Here is a 17,358-nt window from a genome sequence, read left to right as displayed (position 1 = left end):
GCGTAATCACATTAACGAGATTGTAAATAAAGGATACAGATCTCTTCACACTGTTTTGAGGGATATAAAAGAGAAGTTATGCAAGTTCCTTTTTTTGCAAGTTGTTTTACGTCGCACCGACACAGTTAGGTCTTATGGCGACGATGGGACAGAAAAGGGCTAGAAGTGGGAAGGAAGCGGCTGTGGCCTTATTTAAGGTACAGCCCCAGCGTTTGCCTGGTGTGAAAATGGGAAACCACGGAAAACCACCTTCAGGGCTGCCGACAGTGGGGCTCGAACCCACTATCTCCCGAATACCGGATACTGACCGCACTTGAGCGACTGCAGCTATCGAGCTCGGTATGTAAGTCCCTGGCAAGACTTCAGTTGCAATATGATTGCAGAGTATGGGACCCAATGCAGGGTTACTTGATACGAGAACTGGAATAGATCCAAAGGAATGCAGCACGATTTATTCTTGGTGATTTCCGACAAAAGAGTAGTGTTACGAAAATACTGCAAACTTTGTGCTGGGAAGACTTGGAAATAAGAAGGCGAGCTGCTTGACTAAACAGTATGTTCCAAACTGTCCCTGAAGAGATGGCGTGGAATGATATTAGTAAACGAGGAAGATTGTATTGACATGTTAACAGTAGGAAAGGTCATAATTTGAAGATAAAGTTGGAATTCAAGAGGAAAATTTGGGCAAATATTAATTTATAGGATGAGGAATCAAGGATTGGAATAATTTATCAAGGGAAATGTTCCATTAAATTCAAAGTTCTTTGGAAACATTTAAGAAAATGCTAGGTAAACAACTCATAGGGAATCTGACACCCGGGCGACAGTCCTAAATGCGGATTATTGATGACTGATTGACACTGCAGACAGAACTGGGAAAGGAAAATATCATGTTATTTGTTTCAACATGGATGACGTTATGTGCACATTTGTTAACTTGTGTGGATTACAGTCCAAGGTAGTCGTGGAATTGTTATCTTAAATAAGTACTAGAATACAGTAGACGGTAGTGAATCGTGCGAATGGAGACTAGTTGTGGAATGCAGCCAAAGTTTTGAACGAATGCCTCTTATGTTATCGTATAATCAGTTGTAGCCATGTATACAAGATGACTTTACTCTCGTCTGATGACAGGCGAGACCGTTGGATACTTTTAAGAGGGTGCAACCCTCCGTGATAGACATATTCCGTTTTTGCTTCTCTGTACCAACGTGAGCATCAATGTTTCGGAAGGATAATTCAGAGTTCCAATGTGTCACAATCCTCCCATGATCAGATTCGATAACCTGATTTTATGGCTACTACAATACATTCTTCGACGTGCCATACTAAAGCCATCAGTCCACACGTCAATTAAGCAAACACACTTCTATTACGTGAAAGCAGCTCTGTCTTTCCCCTTGTATACTGCTTCCCGAGGACGTAATTTGTACAGGTAATGCGCAGTCTCATGGCATAATCCTCCACCCCCAATCCGAACGATCTATTCATTCCACATTCGTCAGTTCGATTGAATACAATCTTCTGGGTGTTGCATTGTTGATGGTTAGAAACTTACATGTCAAGACTCACATTGGAGAAATAAGCATTAAGCTGTAAGAGTTTGAAAATGGAAGGTTTGTAAGGAAAAATACAACACTGAAATAATTTTAACTTATTTATTAAAATTGCAAACAATCAAAATAAATACAAGTCAATGTACAAATATACCCGTAGGTCCTACCGCCATTAAGAATGTAAATTACGTCGTAAGAATTTTCATGCAATGAAACAAATTTTGGAAGAACATGATGCATTCACAACTGAACACGTTCCCAACTGCAAAGCACCATACTTTCCACGGTTTGGAGACGTTTCTAATACTTGTTTCAAATCACAAAGTGAAGTATCAACGTTTTAGTATTCAAGTAAAACTTTAATTCAGCCATCACCAGCTGAAGGGCACAACCTTTTCGTTGAGTACGTAGATGAAGTGCGGTACGTTGTGGAAATCGTATTTTTACTACAAATTAAAAAGAAAATATTAGCGTTTAATTTTACTACTAATAACAAAGCAAACAAAACAAAAAAATCCTTTCCATTGCCAAACTTCGATAAGGCACAGAGTACTAAATAAGTACCGATGAAAGAAAATATTATCATGCATTAGCTGTGGCAGTTACATTTTTTATCAAATACGAGTAACGGATATTTTTGTGTATAAACCAAAAATAATTTAACACGGGTGTTCGTATAAAATCTTCTTATTCACATGAGAATACTTTAGAAATTGCGTCCATTTCCGAGTTATATCTATGGTAGGAAACATCTCGCTAATGGCCCTTCAGAAAACAAGTACTGTATTTCAGCACGCTTACTAACCGCGAAAATAAATATTTTTTCAGTATACCATACGAACTTGGGATATTATAACTACCACACCTTAAATGTAAGTGAAAAACTAAAAACTTCCACGTGATTTTAGGGATTTAGTTTCGTGGTTATGTCTTATACCCTTAGAATGTAATTAAATTGTTTCAGAGACGTGACATCTGTGAGTTATCAAATGTGTTTCTCCTTTCTTTCTGTTTTAAAGAGAATTCTGAACCTAAAGTATTTTGGAAAAATGTTTAACTCGTTCTTCTACACATTTCAGCTAATGGAATTTTGTAAGTGTAAAATAAAAATTTACTTGTTTTCGCTTTCAGGGTTTTGACAGACACATCAATCATCTGAAAGCGGAAGAAGCTACTTATATTCCAAGAATACAACATAAACGTAAAAGATCACTGCACTTTTATGGTCTACCATACATGGTTCGGACTAGAACACGACCTGTTTTTCTAGGGAATAGTAAATACGTTGTCTTTTCCCACAGATTTGATTGTATATATTATAATATATAAACAGGTAGAACTCCCTAGTATTTGTTTTGAAAAAGAAAGTGTTCACATATGTTAGGGATGTTTCGGTGCAAACGTCACTAAAAATGTATATTGGTATCTATAATTTCGCATTACAAAACATCATGAAAATATCTGCGAAATAATTCATGTACGGAAAATACTCCTCGTTTCTATATAAATTAACGTTTTCTGGCTTCCTTTTATTAATTTCATGAGCTTATCATCTAGTACCGACATATAAATGTTTCAATAATACAGTTTATTTTCTATTCATATGACGTCGCGGTAGTGGATTTTAGTGGTGCAAATCGTGATAAACTGACAACAGTGAGTATTCTACCAGTGAACTGGTTATGAGATCAAGACATTGACCTCAGTCTCCCCAGTACTGGATCTTAACAAGTCAACAGTATCAACCTCCGTCGCCCCACAGCCCTTTGATGTCTACATCATTTTATTAACTACAGAGTGTTAGATATCAGGTACACTATACGCAAACTTCTCTGAAACCTTAGCTAGTTTCTTGGAGGTTTAGTCTCCATTCTATTTGGTATGACGACGGGATTGTTCTCGTTGGTTTTCACCTCAGAATACATGTACGTGTAACGACTGTTCCAATGAAGGAAGACGTACCACGTAGCCAGAACACCAGCGATCCCATTGGCAGCACACGATCCTATGAGAATCACTGTAAGAATGTTTTCTACTTCAGGACAGTTTAGATCGGCATAATGATACATTCGCTGTGTCGTTCCATTAGCCGCAGTTTCTTCTCCCCCACTTCGACAAATACACGTTGCATTCAAGACGTGCGCTGGTTCACAGGACATCCGTGCCAGGAAGACCAGATGGAGCAAGGCGAAGACGCATGCACAAAAGCACGCGAATGCTGCCAGAACAGCGAAGGTAACACTGATAACCTGAAACAAATAGACAAAATAAGATGAACGACTGAGCTACTTAATTTCAAAACAAATTGGAGCTAATTAATAGTACGCGACATTCTGTCATCAACAAAAATTCAAATTTTATCTATATTAAAACGAGCTTCAGTCCTTTGAGAAAGAGTGTCTTGCGTTACAAAAATAATTCTAAAGAAAAAGAAAGGAAACAGTATATATTGTAAATTAATCTACTTAACGAAACGAACTGTAAAATTCCCAATATTAACAAGCGGTGTACAAGTTATCTAACTTATGCAACTGATTCAACAACTATAAATGTACTTCATATCGGGCATTAACCATACTTCTGTTGGATGTTGTAACAGTTACATTTAACAAAAGGTGTCGCGAAAACCAGCCTCACTTTTAGTCCAATTGCTTTACGGTTGGTCAAAAGGGAGTATTTAAGTTTCGGCGCAATAAACTGTGGGATTTTTTTCTGATTCATAGACGAACATTCAGTATTGAAATATATTCTAGCGCTCGTGTCATTTTATTTGGATTAGAATCATTTCACAAAAAGGAAGAATTTCCATTTGTTAATCCTCTTCCTATGAACCTGATAGGTAAGCAACATGTTAGTCCACAATAGTTTCTCTTCTGACAAAAATAAAGCAAAGAGAAAGCACGGAAAGTGCTTTTCACTCATCAGTTAATTTATGACAAATGTCATTCCCATCAGTCACTTCTATTTCGTTGTAAGAACCGAAAACCAGGACTCTAACACCGGTCTGTATTTCAGACTGCTTATCTTTCCAGTAAGATCTCATCATAATTTTTCCTCAGATTTCTAAATAGTTGATTACGTTTAAAAATTATGATTCAATGTTATTTGTTGTACGTCCCACTAACTACTTTTTACGGTTTTCGGAGACGCCGAGATGCCGGAATTTAGTCCCGCGGGAGTACGTTTACGTGTCGGTAAATTTACCGACATCAGGCTGACGTATTTGAGCACCTTCAAATACCACCGGACTGAGCCAGGATCGAACCTGTCACGTTGGGGTCAAAAGGCCAGCGCCTCAACCGTCTGAGCCACTTAGTCCAGCAAAATTATGATTCAGGATGGTAATCTGCCAACGTAAAGCGGACAGAATGTTAGGATACGATTAGATGTAGTTCATTTTAAACAATAATATAACCTAGGAAAGCAAACGAAAAACTCGAGATAATTCCAATTTTACATGATTACGGTACTGTTGTGTTAATAATGATGATGCTTGTTGTTTAAAGGGGCCTAAAATCTTGGCCATCGGCCCCTAATGGTACAAAATGAGACAAAATGTAATGAAAATTTAAAAGTTCAATATCATCCACTGACCAGAATAAAAAACGTGATGATGAAGACTGAATGGATGGATATGAATTGAAAACAATCAGTGAATCCGAACCGCAATGCCCCACTTTCCCAGAAACTGTCATAAACAATTGCATTAATGACCAAGGGACTGCCTCTGAAGCACAATCCTCAATCGAGAATGCTTGTTGTCTAAAGGGGTCAAAAATCTAGGTCAACGGCCCCTCATAATGGTACTTACCAATAGTAAAGTACAACCATGGTATTTGCCATGTTGCGGTACTAATCAACAGTAGCGTAGACTCACTGTGTTCCACACATTATGGAACTACTCACAAGTATTGTACGTCGCACAGGTAACGCAGACCTATGGTGATTCTCACATAATGGCGCCACTCATAGGCAACGCAAACCCTTGGTTTCCTCACCTAGGTGTAGTAATCACGGGAGCCGATATTCCCGTGGTGTTCCTCACATAGTGGGTACTAATTACAGGCAACGCATACCCACGGCGACGCTCATATAGTGGTACTAATCACAGGCAACACCCAGACCCGTGATGTTTCTCACAACGTGTACTGTAAAACCCATACTATTGCTGCTAATTACAAACCTGTTGTGTACCTAACATAGTGGTACCATTCGTGAGTAAAGGCGACCCATGGTGTTCCCCGCGCGATGGTACTAATCGCAAGTAGTTTCATGGTTCTAATAAATCATCCCTTGGTCGCCCCTTTTAGTCGCCTCTTACGACAGGCAGGGGATACCGTCGGTGTATTCTTCGTCTGCGTCCCCCACCCACAGGGGGTAGAGAGAGCAAAAAAAGAAAAAGAAGGGCCACGCGAATGGCGTGAAAATTAATGACTCCCTAGGCCTCGAATGCTCTAATACCATCGGGGAGGAAAAGAATAAGACTTGACCAAGGAAGATCAGGCAGGAGCCTGGCACAAGTAAGTGGAAGCAATGCCAGGACTTAGCTAAGGGTCCCGCGGTTGCCAATCCACGCTCCCAAGTTGAAAACCCTCTGGGGCCCCTTCCATTTGTCTCTTACGTCAGGGAGGGGATACCGTAGGTGTATTCTTCGTCTACGTCCACCACCCACAGGGGAGTCGTTGTGTTAAAGTTGGCATTATTATTATTATTATTATTATTATTATTATTATTATTATTATTATTATTATTATTAACACCATCATTTATCAGCAGGTAGTTACAACGTAGTTATTGGTATCTCCTGGAACGAGCAGCTCCGCAAAAAGCAGAACATTGCATCGCACTTGCTCACATTCCTGCCATGAATGGAATCTGCATAATATTTCAGGTATAGTTTCACTTTCAAAAAACTGCGCACATTAACCACCTTTTGTTATTTTATTCACCCGATGCCTAGAGACCAAAATGGCCATTGTAGACAGACTGTTTAAAACATATTATATGCAATGTAATAGTGGACTACACCATTTGAATCCCAAGTTATCGGCACAAATAGTGCCTCTTTAGGTCATTAAACGGCGCAGTAAATATTAGTAGAACATCATGGCCAGGATGGAAAGGTCAGTTTGGTGTAGTGTTCTTGACATGGAATTGGTGTGCATTTTATGGCTGTGGTTTAAAGGATCTGCATCGACAATGTTATCCCACGAAAAATCATTGAAGAATTTGAGACATTGTTCCATGTCCTACATATGCCATAAAGCATCATTCCCAGGTCTGGTAGACGTTCCAATAATGTGAGATCCTCATCCAATACGCGTTCAAGGAGAACGTCAGGAGATGATCGTCATTTAGTCCTAACGGCTAGATGACGAAGTCAGGGAACTGCAGACATCATTCCTCGCAGAAAACTGAGAGCAGCCAATAGGGGAAGAATTTTCAGGCTTACTGTACCCAACGTGACGCTTGCAAGAAGTAGGACTGTATGTACAAAAGTCTGCAAGATACACCACACTTACCGCTACACAAAAATCGGTTTGATTATTTCGGTACGGAAAACATTGAGCTTGGAGCAGGAAATAATTAAGCTGTATACGTTTTACGGACCAGTTCAGATTCAGTCTTCCCAGAGATAAGGCGACAACGGGTAAGTGTACACAGTTCATTAAATATCGTCCACTTCAGGGGCGGCTTCATGTTAGGATCACGAACAAATTAGATCGTTGTTTTGTACATTGCAAGGCGTTCAGGGAAATGTCATCTTCCATCAGTATGGCTACTGGGAAACAGAGGATGTCTCTCGTTCGGACTGTCGTGCAGGTTTCTCTTTCGAACACGCTTGAAACACGCTTCGTCGCGTCGTTTCGAGTTGTCAGCGAAGCATCCAGCAATTTTATATGACTTCGGTGCAAGTCTGGATCTCCACACTTAGTATTGCTGAACAATCTTATTTTCAGCACGGGATCCAATTCTACAGTATGCGTTGTTGATAAGGATCTGAACTTTGGATCAACCAATTCCAGAAAATACGAGGGGCACAGGAAAGGATAGATCTATTTTTGTCGTTGTTGATACCGTTCGAACAAATCACGAAGCGGTCCAATTATTAATTATTTTACACTCAGCATGGCCCATTTTTCTTCCCATCTGGGCACAATAACTGCTGCTGGTGGATCGGGACATATTTGTAGTCATCTTAACCTCAGATGGATTTTTGAATCTGTACTTATCGAGAGACCCTCCATCCTTAATTAAACACTGCTGTTCTTTGTGCAACCGAAATACTCAGCACATGACATGTTGAAATTTGATTTAACCTGAATTTCTGCTTTCAGCTCATTGCCACTTAGCCTGTTCCTGGTGTATGTACACATATGATCCATTATACTAGAAGCTCTCTCGTAATAGGCATTGGAGGATACTGACACTGACAAAACAAATGACACTAATTTTAGTAGTTCCCTACATCCAGGAGCTTTTTAAACAATTGCTCGCTTTTGCACACACATCTTCCCTTAAAGCCCTTACTGAAAGTTAATACAATTTATCTTCAGCAATATAAAGTTGGAAATCACCACCCATCAAAATATAATCCTCTTCATACAATTTATCTTCAGCAATATAAAGTTGGAAATCACCACCCAAAATGTCAATATTAGCTTCAATTAAGGAGAGATTTCAAACATAAATCTGCCATTTTCTTAACGACGGAATATTGAAAATTCATACGATTTTAAAAGGTAATATAATGCTTTATCAAAGAAGAGATAATAACTTGATCCAAATTTATTTCTGTTCCCTCATACAAGTTCCTTAATATTTCCTTAGCCTCACTGCCCTTGAAATTTTCTGCTCGTTTATTTTCACGTTCTAATTTCAGTTTATGCATGGCAGGATCTAACCCAGTAGCTGTGAATAAATTTCGCTCCAACTGCTGAAAGCTTGTGTGAAATACTTTGAGTATATTGTGAAGAAACCTTAATAGAACCGAATCTTCTTCATTCTCACAAAAATGCGTCCACCAGTTTTTGTACGCTCTTCTTTTACTTGAGATAACAAACAGGACGTCAAAGATGTCCACTTTAATACGAGTCGCTCAGTAGCAGCCAACAAATAAGTACATGCCTCAAAAATGTGCATTACTCTGTTTCAACAAAATTATAGAAATACTCAATTCTTAAATCTTTTTTTTTTTTTTTTTTTTGCAGAAGATGATAATTCATTGTAGACCTTAATGACTAGCCTTTCAATGTCAAGTAACATGAACACTTTCACAGCAGAGTTCACATAGTTATTTAACATATGACACTTACAATTCGCTTTTATTACACGTTCATTTTTTGTCGAGCGTTTTTGGTAAACCGAAACTTTTTCATAATTAACTGCTGTGTTTATCACCTCCATATGCTAATAACCCAGACCACTTTTATTCAAAAGTGTTTGCATATTTTGGAACTTAGCTTCACTAGCCCTCATCTGCTGAAGTGAGACCTCAATGATATTGTTCCTGAGTGACTCCCAGAAATAAATTTAAAATTATTCACTGTTATTAATAAGTTCTCATGAGTAAAGTATTATCGATGGGTTTAGCATGCATTGTAGGAAACGGTTTGGTGTAAGATTCGACGTAACGTACTCTGACTTGTAATAAACATGACAAATTTAAATGACCGAAAATAATTTAAACCTTCACATATGTTCTCGTCAAAAAAACTATATGAATAAATACCAAATTACTATATCATAAGGTATAATAAATAAAAATTCACAGAATTTATAAATTTTATCATACTTTATTAAAAACTGACACGTACTTCATTGTACTGACGTGGATTCTGTGAGACCCCTACACTAATTCGAAAATTATTATTTCGGTTCCACATTATTGTTCAATAACGACCAACTGCGTGAATGCTTAAGAAGGTGAAAGAAAGAAGGAAAAAGATGTAAAGTCAAAGGTCTGAACAGAAGCGAATGACTCATCATCTAATACTGCACAGTTAAAGATAAAAAATCATTTTCCACCTCTGAAGCATCTGAATTAATGCTGAAAGAACACTCCTTGTTTGCTGGATCTTGAATTAGATATTCCTGAGCATGAGGACCTAGAGCATTCTCAACTATCCTGCGAATATTTGTCCTTCCATAATTTATTTCGCCAATTTTAGAATCAGTTCCTATTTTTAGTAAGAGTTTATTACTACAATATTGGGCTTTATAACAAATACAATGTGCAACAACACGAAACCGATACAACTTCTGCTACTGGCACAAGCTTTTCTTCTGTTGACTCTTTTATAACAAACATTTTCGAAAAAGAGCAAGACATCGTTACTCTGTTCAAACCATCTTTTTTTTTTTTGTAGCACAATTACTCTGCAATGCACATTTTCCTCTGTATTACTTGAACATACAGCCTGCTCTCCACAATGAAGTTGTCCTCCTTAAACATCCGCTTTCTCCACTCTATTTTTTATTAACCATTCTTCCTTAAAAAGGCAGTATCTTTTAACTTTTTTCTACTTAGTCTCATGAGGTTCTCCTGCAGAGCGATCTGAACACAGATCTGATGTCAGTCTCAAAAGTACTTTTTCATACAATTGCACAACGACAGATTACAACTGATTATTTTAACAAGTTGCCACCGAAAGACTTGGAACGGTGGGGTGCTACGCGCTATGTATTTGTCAACAGAATCAGTGTTTCCATGCATTTTTTTGGTCGAAGCGAAGGAAAAATATCATCACAATTATGATAAAAGCAACTTCAATTATATTTATACTTACAATGTTTAAATGTAACTTAAAAGCTTTTCAGTTTGTCGAACACACCAGTTCAATCAATCAATCAATCAATCAATCAATCAATCAATCAATCAATCAATCAATCAATACTGATCTGCATTTAGGGCAGTCGCCCAGGTGGCAGATTCCCTATCTGTTGCTTTCCTAGCCTTTTCCGAAATGATTTCAAAGAAATTGGAAATTTATTGAACATCTCCCTTGGTAAGTTATTCCAATCCCTAACTCCCCTTCCTATAAATGAATATTTGCCCCAGTTTGTCCTCTTGAATTCCAACTTTATCTTCATATTGTGATCTTTCATACTTTTATAAACGCCATTCAAACTTATTCGTCTACTAATGTCATTCCACGCCATCTCTCCGCTGACAGCTCGGAACATACCACTTAGTCCAGCAGCTCTTCTTCTTTCTCTCAATTCTTCCCAACCCAAACATTGCAACATTTTTGTAACGCTACTCTTTTGTCGGAAATCACCCAGAACAAATCGAGCTGCTTTTCTTTGAATTTTTTCCAGTTCTTGAATCAGGTAATCCTGGTGAGGGTCCCATACACTGGAACCATACTCTAGTTGGGGTCTTACCAGAGACTTATATGCACTCTCTTTTACATCCTTACTACAACCCCTAAACACCCTCATAACCATGTGCAGAGATCTGTACCCTTTATTTACAATCCCATTTATGTGATTACCCCAATGAAGATCTTTCCTTATATTAACACCTACATACTTACAATGATCCCCAAAAGGAACTTTCACCCCATCAACGCAGTAATTAAAACTGAGAGGACTTTTCCTATTTGTGAAACTCACAACCTGACTTTTAACCCCGTTTATCAACATACCATTGCCTGCTGTTCATCTCACAACATTTTCGAGGTCACGTTGCAGTTGCTCACAATCTTGTAACTTATTTATCACTCTATAGAGAATAACATCATCCGCAAAAAGCCTTACCTCCGATTCCACTCCTTTACTCATATCATTTATATATATAAGAAAACATTAAGGTCCGATAATACTGCCTTGAGGAATTCCCCTCTTAATTATTACAGGGTCAGATAAAGCTTCACCTACTCCAATTCTCTGAGATCTATTTTCTAGAAATATAGCAACCCATTCAGTCACTCTTTTGTCTAGTCCAATTGCACTCATTTTTGCCAGTAGTCTCCCATGATCCACCCTATCAAATGCTTTAGACAGGTCAATCGCGATACAGTCCATTTGACCTCCAGAATCCAAGATATCTGCTATATCTAAATATGAATATTACACTCCAACATATCTGCAAAAACACACTATTATACAAGGAATACACAATATTAAACAAAGAATGGCATGTTTCATTCTAAAAAAAAGGTATCATCAGATTCTATCAGTCACAGTACTCGGAAATATATTTATTTCTGTCCAAACACCTGGGAATTTGAAATGTGATACTTATTTCATTGAAGTCCTGCTTTGTCTCCACTGCAGCATACAATGTGAGGCGTTTGGAAAAAACCGTTGCTCTTTCAGTGGCTCGAATCCAACCGGCTGCCAGTCCGCTGAACACCCGTTATGTAAGATGATGTTTTTAGTGGCAAATGCTAATCTAAAAGATCGTCTCGAATGGCAAAGATAGTGCGTAAATTTAGAGAATTTATTACGGGTAAGAATATCCTAACCAATGCTCCAAACATTTAAATCGGTGATTACCACCTGTGGGATTCATTAAGCACTAATGTAAAAAGTGTAAATTATCTGAATTCACGCACCGTCTTCGCCATTCGAGAGGTAGATTATCATTTATCACTAAAAACAACATCATCGTACATGAATTCTCTAATTTTAAAAATTAATAATAAAATTACAGGTATATAGGCAGACCAAAAATTCTCATAAAACACTTGCTTTTCTAATAATTGCCATACGAGAAATAATAATAATTATAGCAACAACAATGGCAATACTAAGGGAACACTTTGGGGTTAAGTATCAGAAGGGGAAGTGCAGCGTGACATTGACCTGACATGGGTGGGGGTGGGCGTGACGTAATGGAGGGTCAAGGTCAATCCCGCCCATACGGGGACAATTGTGAACCCTAGTTGCTGACCAGGCTCACCATTAATGGCCCAACTACCAAATAACCCAAGATTTGGTGGAGTACCATGGATTTCCGGTTCCTTGATTGGTCAGCATTGAGGTCTTCGGTTCACAGAGACCCGGATTCGATTCCCGGCCGGGTCGAAAATGTTAGCCTCGTATGATTCGGGGACAGGATGTTTATGTTTGTCCCAATACACTCCTTTTTATTCGCATTCAAATAACTACACTAACAACTACTAAAGAAACACGTAACAATGAATACATCGCTGAACACAGTGGTAGGGTTGGGAAGGACATCCGCCTGTAAAATCATACGAAGTCCAAATGTTCACACAGTTTGCACCTACGACCGCACTAGAGGGGGGGTAAAGCGGCGGAAGAAGACGATGAAGAAGAATAACAAGAAGATGCTAAAGAAGAAGAAAAATAAGTTGGAGTACCATGGATCGTTTCGGATACCGTGTGGTCTGATGTCATTGGATACACTTTCCCTTGAAATGTGCTTTTAAATTTCTGATTTATTTATAGTTCTTAATGGAGCCAACATTTTATTGGCACTCGAAGTCCCAGTGTTATTTTTTCTTTTGTTGTTGGTTTTACACCGCACTGACTGAGACAGCGTTAGAACTGGGAAGGAAGCGACTGTGGTCTTAATTAAGGTACAACCCCAGCATTTTCCTGGTGTGAAAATTGGACACCGCGGAACACCATCTTCGGGGCAAACGACAATGGAGTTCGACCCACAACCCAGCCTTTGTTGATTATACCGGGTGAATCAATTGCGCCTCTTTTTACTTAACATATGCAACCGACTACCTATTAAATTTCCCTCGCTCGCATTTTGCGCGACACCATAAAACAAGTTTGAGCACATTTAGCGTGATGTAGGCTTCCCCGTACAATGCCGTATAAGAAGCAGTAAGTGAGGCCCATCTTAAAAACACCGTACCCTTTTATGTAGAGTTGAGTCTACTGCTGTAATCATATTTACGAAATATTACTGTACAGCGTAGACTACTGTATATTCACCTCTGTGTGTGCCGTTGGAGAACTGCGTATCTGATCAGCCCAAGCAGCCATTTTTTGACAGAAAATCGCGGAGTGTATTGCAGAAGACGTGACAGGTTGCGACCAATTTCGAACGTGTGGATTATCTACCATACAGAGCAGGCTCGTCTCAACGCAATTGACATTTTTTTTTTAATTATGGTATAAACTACGGAACGTAAATGATATACAGCAGACGTAATGCCTTATGTCATGTAATTACTGCTGTTGAAGCGTTCACTAAAGCCTTAAAACAGGGTCATAATGCAGCAACACATAAGCACTTTTTCGAAGTGAGAACTTTCGTGCTGCCAGTGAATGCAGAGGAATAATGCGTAAACCTGCGGACTTTAAATTGCAGTGTGGACATGGTATATACCTTGCTTCTCAGAGCAGTGAGGTTCGAATTCTCCTATACTCACGACTTTTAATTTTCATTTTGTACTCGAGTAGGTGATGTTTATGAAGATTTGCGTTACCCAACTATCAAAGGTCCTTACGACGAAGTTATATGAAATAAAGTAGACATAATAAATATCACAACCTACACACCGATTACGGACAAACGCACTGTTTATACCACTGTCAACATTATGCTGGACGCATTCAATCAAGTAATAGGTAATTATCCATTATATTTTTTTTATGCGCACTCTTAATAACTGTTCTGGCAGTCTCAATGGCGAGTTTACACGAGAACCTTTAGAGCTAAATCCAGTGTCAGGGACTAGGGGAAACTCGGGATAAAACCAACACACCTCCAAATTTTTTTCGGCTGGGTGGCTCTCAACTCTATCTGCAACTCAGTCGGCCCAAGAATAATTAATAGACAGACGCCTAGTTGCCTGTCGCCTCCCCAGTACAACATGTATTCCTGCCTCATCACAGGTGTGGACACCGCCCTCACGGAGAACTTCATCCTAAGCGAACTTCTCAAGTCCGGCTCCCGAATCCACGATGTTCTCAGGCTCAGGGATCGATCAACTTCTCGGCCTTCAACGCAGGTCCTGGCATATCTACGAGATGGAGACGAAACAGCAGTCCTCGAAGCCTGCGGCGCGAAGATCAACAACAGACTTCATGAAGTGGTGCCAACTGCAGAATACATTTTGCAGCAAATGTTCAATAATCCTACCACCCTTCCCACCGTTAATGAATATCAACCTAGAACAACCCAGCAGCCTCCACCGCCCCCACCTCCATTTCGTCCACATCAACTACTACTACTACTACTACTACTACTACTACTACTACTACCACCACCACCACCATCACTACTTCGCCCTACACACCTCCCCATACTTCCATAATTACTACCACGACCACTCACCCCTCTCCCATAATGTCAATAACCATCACCTCCATAAACTCCATACCACCTAGTCCTCGGCAACCCCATGCCAACCAAACAGATGCAACCACCAAAGCACAGCCAGCCTCACAAGAAAATAAAACCGCCGCAACACCAGCACCTCAGCAGCTACCAGTTCCGAGCTGTGTCATTCGAAGCATTGACCCAGCCATCACAACAAGAGACATCCTAGAACTCCAAACAACAGGCGTCCCAGCCCGCCGAGCATATTGCATTTACAACAGCAACGGCCCAACATTCATGGTACGAATACAACTTCCCTCCGAAGAAGAAGTACAAGACCTGATAACCACCGGCGTCCGAATTCACAGCCAGCACCACCGAGTACAGCACTCTCGCTCCCCACCCCATACTTTGCGCTCCTCTCCCAACAACTCTCACCGTCGCCCCCCGGTCATCCCCACCACCCACCCCACCGCCGCAAGCCGTTCACCTACCCATTCCCCAAACTAGCTTCTTCCTACCGCCCCTTCCGACATTAGACCTTCTCCGCCTCCTAGCCACATCCATTGCCAATATTACAACAACCCTCCACTTCCATACTAGAGCTCTGCATTTGGAAGAAAACAACCTCTCGAGCATTGCCCACTTCGTGCCTCTGCTCGACGGCTGGGAAAAGCCCACGCTGTGATAAGGCTGTGGCCGTCTAATACACCATGTGGCCGGTCGCCCTTCACCTCTCGGTGATCAGTAGAACTGTCGAGCACTGCCGGGCGCTCGAGCGTAATCATAATCCCGGTCGGTGACAGTAAAACCGCCGCGCGCTCTACAGTGCGGAATGCGTTAGACATCGTGTGTAAAACCAGTTGGTGACTGGGCTTTGAGCAGTGCAGACAGCGTTATGGATCAACCAAGTATAAGTCGTAAACGCTGCATTCAAGAAACGAAGAGAAGTATTCTGGAGAGAATTAGGAGCGGCTCGTCAGTCCTGAAGAAGAAAGATATGTCGGAAGAGGTGGCGAAGAGTGAAGCTTGGAAATCCTTTGCACTTGTAGTGGATCCTGTCACGCAGGCTTTTTCTGGATTCGTGCAGTGTGCCACATGTGATACTGTACTTTCTTACCAGCCAAGCAAAACAGGTATGATTTGGCGCTGCAAAAGTAACTAAGGATCAGAATTCCACCGAACACGTGCAGTACCAAGCAGCATAAAGAAAGTTGGTGTTGATAAGTTGGTCGATATAAGTGGAATAGATTTGCTACCGTTAAATACTTGTAGTAAGATTGGCTTCAAGAATTATTCGCAGGAGCTCATCAATATTGGCGCCACTTATGGCAAAGTCAATATAGAAGATGTTCTTCCGCACCCTACCACTGTATCACGGCATATTAAAGAAACGGCCGAAAAGATACGGGCGACAATGGTGCCCAAGCTAGTATGTGCCATAAAGAACAAAATGTGCGCTTTAGACGCTGAACTGTGGTCTGATAACTACAAGAAGAGAATTTTTTTGACTCTGACATCGCATTATGTTAACGATGAGTGGCAGCTAGAAACGCTTGTTTTGCTAACAACTGAGTTTGCGGACATATCTAAGACAGGAGAGAACATTCGGCACGAAATCGAAGAGCGGTTGCTTGAGTTAGCAATTAACAAGAATGATCTTACAAAATGTTACTTTGTCACCGACCAAGGAGCTAATATGAAGAAGGCACTTGAATCTTACGACCGTTTGCCTTGCTTTGATCACTGCCTGATGACTGCGCTTCGTCACACATGTTAAGAGACGTTTTTAGAAGATGAAGCTCCTGAAATCCTGTCGTGTCTGCTATCAGCAAGAGCTATAGTAGGCTATTTGAAGAGATCGGGTCACTCGGGGCGTCTGCAGCACTCTATGAAGCAAGAAGCTGTAACGCGGTGGAACAGTATACTGTTAATGCTCAATTCCATCATAAGTTTAATTGACAATATTCGAGATCTATTAGAATCCCGCGGGCAATCGAAACTCTTAGACACTTTCCATGAAGAGTGCATACGAGAAGTTATCGCTTTTCTAACCCCCTTTAAAGAAGCGAGTTTGGATTTGGAAAGTGTAACAAGGCTGGAACGTGTGCTGCCTTGGTACATGCGTCTGTTACATCATTGTGAACCAGAAGAGAGTGACAACGAAGTAAGAAATATTTTTATAAGTTACGATCGTTTATAAACCTGCTGAATTATCGGAATTTAATTATGTATATATTGTTTATCATTTTCAGTGCATGACGAAAATAAAAACGAGACCAGCATATTTCAACAGACAGAAGTGCAAATTGGAGGCTATCCGTTACAAAGCCACGGTTCTATGGCCATCACGACGTCATTTGAAAAAGTCACAGCAGAAGAAAAGCAGGTCGCGTATGCTGAAGTTCGACGATTGTGCTCGTAAATGTGCCTGTAAATGGTAAGGTCGAATCACTGAAAAAAAATAGTAAGCTAATGTTTCTGTATAGGCTGTATTTTCTTGACACGGCATAAGCCCAAAAGCCTATACACTATCATGTCTTTAAG

General features: G+C 40.1%; 1 protein-coding gene across 1 annotated transcript in view; it reads right to left on the bottom strand.

Moving 5' to 3' along the window:
• Positions 1 to 1,644: 1,644 nt before the first annotated feature.
• Positions 1,645 to 17,358, bottom strand: part of LOC136862832 (sarcospan) — a 233,893-nt gene continuing 218,179 nt past the window's right edge. The window contains exon 4 of the mRNA XM_067139100.2: positions 1,645 to 3,805. Coding sequence (XP_066995201.1) covers positions 3,401 to 3,805 — 405 coding nt within the window. The 3' untranslated portion in view covers positions 1,645 to 3,400. The remainder of the gene's footprint in view (positions 3,806 to 17,358) is intronic.

Source organism: Anabrus simplex, chromosome 2, assembly GCF_040414725.1.
Source record: "Anabrus simplex isolate iqAnaSimp1 chromosome 2, ASM4041472v1, whole genome shotgun sequence".
Lineage (NCBI taxonomy): Eukaryota > Metazoa > Arthropoda > Insecta > Orthoptera > Tettigoniidae > Anabrus > Anabrus simplex.
This window is presented reverse-complemented; position numbering and strand designations above follow the sequence as displayed.